The sequence below is a fragment of the Mustela erminea genome, chromosome 15 (assembly GCF_009829155.1).
Source record: "Mustela erminea isolate mMusErm1 chromosome 15, mMusErm1.Pri, whole genome shotgun sequence".
In the NCBI taxonomy this organism is placed as follows: Eukaryota; Metazoa; Chordata; class Mammalia; order Carnivora; family Mustelidae; genus Mustela; species Mustela erminea.
In genome coordinates, this window is record NC_045628.1 from 64,420,364 (window position 1) to 64,430,445 (window position 10,082).

General features: G+C 38.2%; 1 protein-coding gene across 1 annotated transcript in view; it reads left to right on the forward strand.

Moving 5' to 3' along the window:
* The window catches only part of LOC116574089 (phosphatidylinositol 3,4,5-trisphosphate 3-phosphatase TPTE2-like), a 772,466-nt gene that overhangs the window by 43,322 nt on the left and 719,062 nt on the right, over nt 1-10,082 (forward strand). Inside the window, 6 exon segments of the mRNA XM_032314613.1 lie at nt 1,714-1,764; nt 3,253-3,414; nt 5,095-5,214; nt 7,423-7,522; nt 7,664-7,727; nt 8,449-8,513. Of these exon segments, the coding sequence (XP_032170504.1) occupies nt 1,714-1,764; nt 3,253-3,414; nt 5,095-5,214; nt 7,423-7,522; nt 7,664-7,727; nt 8,449-8,513 (562 nt within the window).

The window sequence follows — 10,082 nt, forward strand, 5'->3', positions numbered from 1 at the left end:
CACAAAGTTAAACCCTACTGGCTTTCAAAGCCAAATGTTATGGGGCTTGTATTCTCATTGCATGTCCCCCAAGTCTGGGGTAACTTCTCTGGAGTCTCCTTCTCTCTCTTTTCCATGTTTGTGGGGTCCCTCTTATTTGCAGTTAGTCTTAGCAGGAGTTTTGTTTCCCACTGTATCTCCACCCCACCTCCACTTTTCAGTGTGGCCTCCTCTCTATGATGACCTGTGGAAGGTCTCTTCTGTCAGTCTTTAGGTCATTTTCTGGGTTAGTTACACTGACACGGCTACTATATTGGAATGTCCAAGGGAAACTTAGGATCCTCTTACTCCATCACCTTCCCAGAAAAAAATAGGGGAATTAAAGCCTCCCTTTTATGCCTTGTGATTCTGTCAGGCATGGGTTCTGTATTGTCACTTTGTCAAGTAAATTCTGAAATATTGTAACATTTCCTCACTACCCAGAGATCCATTCAGTGTGTGATCAGAAGGGTGTGTTTTAAGAAAATGGCAGCCTCAGGGCAATTACCCTCTTTTGGCCAATCAGTTTTGTGTCCACATTAGCTTCAGTTTCCTAAGCCTGGGCAGAGGTGGTGACCGCAGTGGGGGGAGGGAGAATTTTCAGGCAGTGGGGAGCTCTTATATCTCAGGTTAGCCTAATAGCATTCATCAGTACTGAATTTTAGCAGGACCCAGTTCTATTCATCTGTTCACTCCATTGGCCAGTCTAATCTTGGGTGCAGGCTGTAAGAACTGCTTTCACATTAATACTACTTGGGGTGAAATTTGGGTCCTGTGTTGTAGACTTCAGCAGGGCAATAACTTGCTCACCTTGTCTCCAGGCATAGCTGGAGGCTCCATCAAACAGACTTCTCCTCCTCCTGTTAATGGAAGGAGTCCAGTCTCTAGGGTGTTTCTCCTTTGAAATGTATCTTACTGGGGCACCTGAGTGGATCAGTGGGTTAAGCCTCTGCCTTCAGCTCAGGTCATGATCTCAGGGTCCTGGGATCGAGCCCTGAATCAGGCTCTCTGCTCAGCAGGGAACATGCTTCCCCCTCTCTCTGCCTGCCTCTCTGCCTACTTGTGATCTCCCTCTCTCTGTCATGTAAATAAAAAAATAAAATTGTTAAAAAAAAAGAAAAAAGAAATGTATCTTACTAAAATTCTGTATCTCCAAAGTGCACTTGCCACTCCAATGTGTTTCTCATTAATGATTACGTGTTGTGTTCCTGTGTGTCTTTTTTTCAAGAGATGAATGTTATAAGACAAGAGTATCATTTACTGAAGGGCTTTGTTTTACTGCTATAGAAACAGGTTTGGCCAAGGTTTGACGACTTGCACAGGATCCCACAGTTCATTAATGGGAGAGATGGAACATTGATCTCTTCTACCCTGCCTTTCTGTCTCCATGTTATCTTGCTTTAGTTAATGAACCCAAATTTAATAATACCATAAACTTGGGACTGGGGCTTTACAGGCAATGGAAATATTACTAAACATAGTTTCGAGTTTTATTTGCATTTATTCTACATATGAAAGTTTTAAAATCATGAAGCAGAACATTGAAAATCTTGGTAAAGAACATTTTGTTGTGAAACTTTGGAAGAACTTTCAAACTATATTGTCCTTTGTTATTGGCTAAATTTATATTCTATATTAGAAGAAATCTGTGATAAACTTGAAACTCTGGAATTTAATTTCTACTTCTTTTTGCAGCAGCATTATTAGTAGAATTTTGTACTCACTGGTATCATCACTCACGTTCAGGTATGTGAAACCCTAGAAAAGGAGATAATTACACATATCGTTAAATTTGTTTTTTAATTTCTTTTCAGCATAACAATATTCATTGTTTTGCATCACACCCAGTGCTCCATGTAATACGTGCCCTCCTTAATACCTGCCACCTGGCTCCCCCAACCTCCCACCCCCTGCCCCTTCAAAACCCTCAGGTTGTTTTTTCAGAGTCCATAGTCTCTCATGGTTCACCGCCCCTTCCAATTTCCCTCAACTCCCTTCTCCTCTCCATCTCCCCATGTCCTCCATGTTATTTGTTATGCTCCGCAAATAAGTGAAACCATAGGATAATTGACTCTCTCTGCTTGACTTAGCATTAAATATTTTTAATAATAAAGTACCTCAGGGGGGCACATTTTCACTGTCAATATGTTGCTAAAAAGTCCTTGTGCCTCATTTAATGTAATTTGTCTTGAAATTTTAGTTTAAGCTGAACATTAAGAATTGCAAAGAAATGGTATCTAAGCCTGATAATAACATATTAGTATATTTTTTCTACCTGTAAAAGTAAATTAATGAAGGATGCTTTTTAAAATCCAAGTGTTTGTATTAAACACTTTATTTGTCTAGAAGTACTCCTAATTCTGGAAGCATTCTACTTGGACTTCTCTATGTGACTGTAAGATTTCCGGCCACTATATAGAGTCACGCAAAATACTTGCTTTCTTTTAAATGTATTTAAAATTAAAATTAAAATTTATTTTTAATTTTTATTATGTTCAGTTAGTCACCATATAGTACAAAAATTATTAAAAATTTATAATATTTTAATTTGCATTGGAATTATAAAAAGTATTTTGAGGACTAATAAATTTATCTTCATAGATTATACAAGTAGTGTAATCAGCTTATGAAGAATGTGTTTAGAATATATGAAAGCAAGATTTAGGAAGTACTTTAGAGTTCAATCATGTATGTATTTATGGAACTGAATTCCTTCCCATGTGCCCAGCACTGTGCTAGAAGCATCTATTAATATATAATCTCACTGATAAAATCTCTTACTAGTCAAAGTGGACTTTTAAGGGCATGTTAGTCATGCTCTCACTTGGTTTTTATTGCTAAATTTGTGAAAGTTAGCAATACAAATGAGATTCTATCTATTATGAGATATTGGTAGAAGCCCCTTAAAAAATTTTCGCATTTAAGCTGACTTTACACGTTGAGACATGTAATTTTAATTCAGGTTGCCTGTGCTATCTTGAAGCATTAATCTGATGTGTCCTTTGTAGAAGGGCATGATAACATGAAATGTTGGTATGGGAATTTTAATTCTCTAACAATTGCTTCCATTGGGTAAAAACTTAGTAATTGTTTTGAGATTCTAAGGCAACACAGTATTCTGTGCCAGTGGACAATTTAATCCCAAGTGACATTTTGGTATATATCATTGGCCTAAATGTAGTCTAAGTTTAAGAGTAAAAAACACTTTATCTTTATTCTGTTTCTCTGTTGTAGAATATTTGGAATTATGCTCGTCTTTGTGGATCTGTCTCTCATCATTACAGACCTGATTGTCGCTAATAGCACAACATATATTCCTTTGGAATATCATTCAATTTCTTTAGCTATTGCTTTATTTTTTTTGACGGATGTTCTTCTTCGAGCATATGTAGAAGGGTAAGTTTGATTAATTGTTTAAAAGCATGTGAAGCTATTTTGTACTGCTATGAGCAACATCCCAAAATAATTACCAAGGCAACCCAACAAATGTGTCCCTCTTTATCAAAGTATTTCTCCTCAATGCAAATGATGGGTATTAATCCTTTCTTATGGCCGAGTAATATTCCATTGTATACATGGATTGACATGGATGGAACTGGAAGGGATTATGCTAAGTGAAATAAGTCGAGCAGAGAAAGACAATTATGATATAGTTTTCCTTATATGTGGAACATAAGGAATAGCATGGAGGACATTAGGAGAAGGAAGGAAAAATGAAGGGGGTGGAATCAGAGCAGGAGACGAGCAATGAAAGACTATGGACTCTGGGAAACAAACTGAGGGTTTCAGAGGGAGGAGGTTAGGGTTGTTTTAGTCTGATGATGGGTATTAAGGAGGGCATATATTGCAATGAACACTGGATGTTATACGCAAATAATGAATCATGGAACACTAGATCAATAACTAAGAAAAAGAAATGTAAAAAGAAAAGAAAAACTATTCCCCTTGGAGGAATGGTCAACAAGAAAACAATCCAAATTCTAATTTCTCCTGGATTGGGCTTTAATATTATTGTTGCAGCTGGCACTCTAGTTTCCAACAATATGTTGTAGATCCTTCAACAGGTAAAGATTAAAGAGATTGCAAAGTGGGTCCAGGCAACTATTGTGTCTCTGTGTGCACATTATTAAGAGGAAAATGTGTGTGAGCTATGAATATAAATCTCAACAAGAGTTGAATCTAAATAAAATCTGACAGTGTATCAATACTACATAATAGGTCATGAACAATCACCTACCTCGGGTTGAAAGAATATTTATGTTGAAGTACATTAAGAGATCTGTGGCATGCTCATCCCATCAGTAAAGCTTGGTGGTCAGGCAGCAGCTGATTTTCTTTGCTTGCTGGATTTATGAAAAGGTGAACGAAGCGGGCCAAGCCCTGGAAGATGTCAACAGTGAGAGTCAGGGACTAATTCCCCAGTCTCATTTCATGTAGAGCATTTCAGAAGGCTACTTGTCTCCTCTTCTGCTGAACTTCTATCCTCCTACTTCAGAACCAAGGACAGTTTTTACCCCTAGGTTATTCAGAGCCTTAGAGGAGCTACCCCTGAATTCAAAGAAGAGTTCCTTGGAGCACCAGTGCTCCTGGCTAAAGGAGCCAGTGTTGGGGAGAAAGGCAAAGTGGTTAGAAGTTCAACTTTTACAGGGGAAATCCCAGCCTACAGGGATTCTACTGTAGGCACAAAGCCAGAGTTTGCAAACCAAATTACTGGACTGCACAATCCTCACAGCCCACTTGCTCTAAGGCTGTGACACATTTAGCTTCTGTTGCTCAGTAGTATTGCCAAACAGCCCACCTTTCTCACCCAATGCGTGAAGGCATTGCTTGCCTCTTATTCAATGGTTTGGTTCTATCTCTTACCATACTTAAGTTGCCATATTAATGCTTTTGTCACTTGTATTTATAAAATAAGATACAATTTGGATGTTTTCCTCCTTAATCTAGTCTAGTATGCATTTTAAAGAATCCATTAAACTAGAATTGTTAATGAAATAAGTCAAATAATTTGTGTTTTTAAAATATCTTTATTTCTTTGGGACAGCACACATTAATATTTTCTGTTTTATACTACAGGATAAAATACTATTTTTCTGATGCACTTAACTTTTTGGATGCTGTCATTATTGTAATGACTCTATTGATTGATATTATTTATATGTTTTTTGACTTTAAGTCTCTTCAAACTACCCCCAGGTAAGATATTTATGTTTATTTCTCTTAAAGTTTAATTTCTTTTTCTTTTTGGGAGGCGGGCGTCTTTTTCTGTATTTTTCCTTTTGTATAATCTTTTGAAGTCTGAATGTGCTGATCCTGAACCAAATAAGCTACCAAAAATGAATATTTAGACAAATTTCCACATACTTAGAAACTAAAAGATGGTTGTATTTAGGGAAGAGTGAAGGGTATACAGATTAAGTACCTTTAGCTGAATAAAGACCATGGAGCCTCCAAAGAAGAAAGTTGGGACTTTGCCTCTTGTACTCACTTGAGCTTCTCTACATTTTGAAATTTCCACTGTGGTTTAAGAGGTTATTGCCTTTGTTCTCCTCTAGGATTTTGATAGATTCCTATCTCACATTTAGGTCTTTCATCCATTTTGAGTTTATCTTTGTGTATGGTGTAAGGAAATGATCCAGTTTCATTCTGCATGTGGCTGTCCAACTTTCCTAGTACCATTTATTGAAAAGATGTTTTTTTCCCATTGGAGATTCTTTCCTGCTTTTTCAAAAATTGGTTGATCCTAGAGTTAAGGGTCCATTAAAAAAAAAGATTTTATTTATTTATTTGACAGACAAAGATCCCAAGTAGACAGAGTGGCAGGCAGAGAGAGAGAGGGGGAAGCAGGCTCCCTGCTGAGCAGAGAGCCAGATGCGGGACTCGGTCCCAGGACCCTGAGATCATGACCTGAGCCGAAGGCAGTGGCTTAACCCACTGAGCCATCCAGGTGCCCTTAAGGGTCCATTTTTGGGCTTTCTATTCCATTGATCTATGTGTCTATTTTTGTGTTAGTACCATGCTGTCTTGATGATCACGACTTTGTAATACAGCTTGAAACCAGGCATTGTGATACTCCCGATGGGCATTAAGGAGGGCATGTGATGTGATGAGCACTGGGTATTTTAGGCAACTAATGAATCCTTGAACATTGCATCAAAAACTAATGATGTATTATATCTTGGCTAGTTGAATTTAAATTTAAAAAAGAAATTCCCACTGAATTCCCATTGAGCTTCAATTACAAGTTCCTTACACATGAAATCCCTGGGTTTTTCCTGTAACCAAGAGAGCACTAGTTTGAACATATCCAAAATTTGGGTGACTCCCAAGATTTCTCTCAGAAAGAAGAAATGGAACAGAAAGCAAGGTGACATAGGTAAAATCATGGTAGTGGAATTTTGCAGTATAGCTGAAATGAAGAAAGCTGAGGCAACATTAGAACTGTTTAGGTATCAGGGAACTAAAATGTGTATGAGAGACTGAAAATGTCCCCCTCTCCCCTGCTTTTCCTCTTGCTACAGTAGCAATGAAGAAAAGGAACATGTATATTGAGATATAGATGTTGGGTGGCTCACTCATTAGTCCCAACATCTTGATCCTTTCTGTAGCCCAACAGCTTAGGATTCAATTCATGTCCCAATAAAATGTGATGTCTATCATAGGCTTTTGGAGTTGTTATAAAATAACTAGATCCAGTATGGTCCTCTGACTGGCAACCTCAGTATCACCAAAGAACTTGCTAGAAATGCAAGAGGAAAAACACCTCAGGTCCTACTCCAGACCTACTGAATCATATGCACACTCAAGTTAAAGAAGCACATATTCAAACCATCCAGTTCTCTGCCATCATGTTTTTTTCTGGTGGTAGGAGAGCCACCAGCTAGCACACTTGGGAAATATCTTGATCTGCTGCCTGCCTGATAATGGGTTAGCAGCTGTAGTGAGCCTCGTTACTGATGGGAAATACACAGGTGAACAAGAACCATTTTGACAGAAGAAAGTTTTGATGTTAAAATGATGGGGAAATGCTCATCTTAAATCACAAAAGTTCAATCCGCAAATTCTAAGTCTATCATATAACTATTTCTCTCCCCCAGAGTTTCTCAACCTCTGCACTACGGGTACTTTGGACCAGAGTTCTTTTGTTATAAGGGCTGTCCTGTGCATTGGTGTTTAGTAGCATTCCTGGCTTCTACCCACTACCTACAAGTAGCATGCCCTCATACAGGGTGACAACCAAAAATATCCCCAGACATGGCCAAGTATCCTATAGGGGGGTGGTTAGGAGGCTTGGTTGGGGGGGGTGTGTGCAAAATCACCCCTGGTTAAGAACTACAGCTCTAGGCTTGATCCATATTGACAAAATCCTATTTCTAAAGCAAAAATGAATCTCTTTACCGTTAGATTGACAATTTTCTTTCGACCTCTACGACTTGTCATTCTTGTAAGAGTTTTTCATCTGGCTCATCAAAAGAGACATCTTGAACAGCTGGCCAGAAGGATGGTAAGCAGGCAAAATATGTTTATGATTCAGAATATGTTTGCTTCAGGAAATACTGACAAGAGTTTTAGATATCTATATAATATTCTTTATTTTTATGATGATTTTTCATCTCATAAGTTAATGATTGTTTTCAACTCTCAGGTTTCAGGAAACAAACGGCGGTACAGGAAGGATGGATTTGACCTAGACCTCACTTATATTACCGGTTTGTAAAGTTTAACTGTTGATTTACTTGTATTAACATCAAATATTTCTGGTGTGTGAGTAAATATGTTCATCTTGTTCTTGCTTTGTCTGAGCCATGTTCTTTCAAAGCATTCTTTATTCATGAAGACATGAGCCACTATGGTGGCACAACATATTTGTAGTTTATCCCTGACAATGGAAAATCTGCATTGTCCTCTCAAATCAGGGCTGCTTGGTTACCTTCCAGGAAATTGAATGGATTTCCAGTTAGCTCCCTTTGTTTGGTTTGGAATTTGAGTTCTAGTGTTTTTCTGGGGTACAAGGATTTCAGAAAGACCTGTTCCATTCCAGAAACTCTGGAGAATAAGAGATCTCAGTTTTCTGAGTCAGGAACTCTGGAAGGCACCCTGAGAGTTCCCACCATTGCTGGAACCCAGATTTCTCATTTTTTTTTTTGTTATATACTTAGGAAATAAATTCTCACCACTGGTCAACACAAATCTGTCCCATATGGTGGGAACCAGTTGAGTCTTAAGAACACTGTGTGAGTTTAACGGTCATTATAGCAGATAATTTAATATGTTTTCTTGATTATACTGAGAAGTAGCTTTTTTCTCCATCATTCTTAATCCAGAAAGTTCTTTTCTATGTAAAAGGAGTCCAATTGTATATAAGTTAAGTTCTCATATATTGTTTCACTTTATAATGACATTCATAGTAGTGACTATTTTGGCTTACAGAGCGTATCATTGGCATGTCATTCCCATCTTCAGGAAAGGAGTCTTTCTATAGGAATCCCATTGAGGTAAGTGTATTTAACAAGTGCTCATAATTCTCAGTAAACATAGACTGTGGAGTCATAAGTTTAATATTGGCCCAGAGATGGCAGTGTTCCAAAAATTTACTCTTTCCAGTAAAGAATTATAATGGACTGAGAACAATTAGTTTTTGCTGTGTAATGGACCACCCAAAAAATTAGGGACTTATAACACCAACCATTTACTTCGTTTATGATAATGTGGCTTTTGAATTTAGGTTGGGCTTGACTGGGTGGTTCTGCTGATCAGGGACAGATTTGACTAATCACAGCTGGGCTGATGCATACATCTGCAGGTAGCTACTTGGCATCCGAGGATTGGCTATTCTAAAATGGTGTGGTTGGAGAAGTACCTGGGTGGCACAGTTACTTAAGGATCCAACTCTTGATTTTGGTTCAGGTCATGATCTTAGGGTCATGAGATTGAGCCCAGTGTTGGGCTCCACACGCTCAGCACAAATTCTGCTTGAGGTTATTTTCCCTCTTCCTTTGCCCCTCTCCCTGCTCACTCACAGTCATGTACTTTAAATAAATAAGTAAAATCTTAAAAACAAACAAACCAATAAATAAATAAATAAATAAATAAATAAATAAATAAATGGGATGGTTGGATGTCTCCATGTGATGTCTCATGCTCCAACAGACTAGTTCAGGCTTGTTCACGTGGTAGCAGTGGCAAAGGTCCCACAAACAGCAAGCAAAAGAATACAGAGGCCTTGACAGCCCAGGTTCAAACTAGTATAATGTGGCTTCTATGTCATTCTGTGGTACAAAGAAAATTTACAATTCAGTCCAGATTCAAGGAGTAGAACAGACTGCATCTCTTGATGGCAGGAATTGCAATAAATTATGGTCATTTTTATAGTCTTATCATAAGAGAAAAGGATGAGAATTCTTTAAATAAAATAAATGTTCTTAGGTTTTAAGTTATAGTGGAAGCATACTGCCTTAGATTCTGTGGATTAAATTATTTCACCCTTCCATGAAGATGACAACAAAGACAAGGAAGCCACTGCCCCTTTTAAGCCCAAAGCCAAGTCAAAGGCTTAGAAGATCAAGAAAGTGCTGCTTTCTTGAAAGTCATCCACGGTCATCAAAAACAATCGGCAGATCACCTACATTCTGTTGTTGTATCTCTGAAGGCAGCCCAAATATCCTCAAAAGAACACCCCCAGAAGGTGGGGTTATGGACTTTGGGGAGGGTATGTGCTATGGTGAGAGCTGTGAAGTGTGTAAACCTGGCGATTCACAGACCTGTACCCCTGGGGATAAAAATATAAAATAAAAAATTAAAAAAAAAGAACACCCCCCCAAGGAGAAACAAACTTGACCACTATGCCATCATCAATTTCCCCTGATTATGGAGTCAGCCATGAAGAAAATAGAAAACAATAATACACTTGTGTTCACTGTGGAGTCAAAGCCAACAAGCACGAGATCAAACAGGCTGTGAAGAAGCTCTAGGACATTGATGTGGCCAAGGACAACACTCTGATCAAGCCTGATAGAAGAAGGCATGTATTTCATGGGCTCCTGACTGTGATACTTTGGATGTTG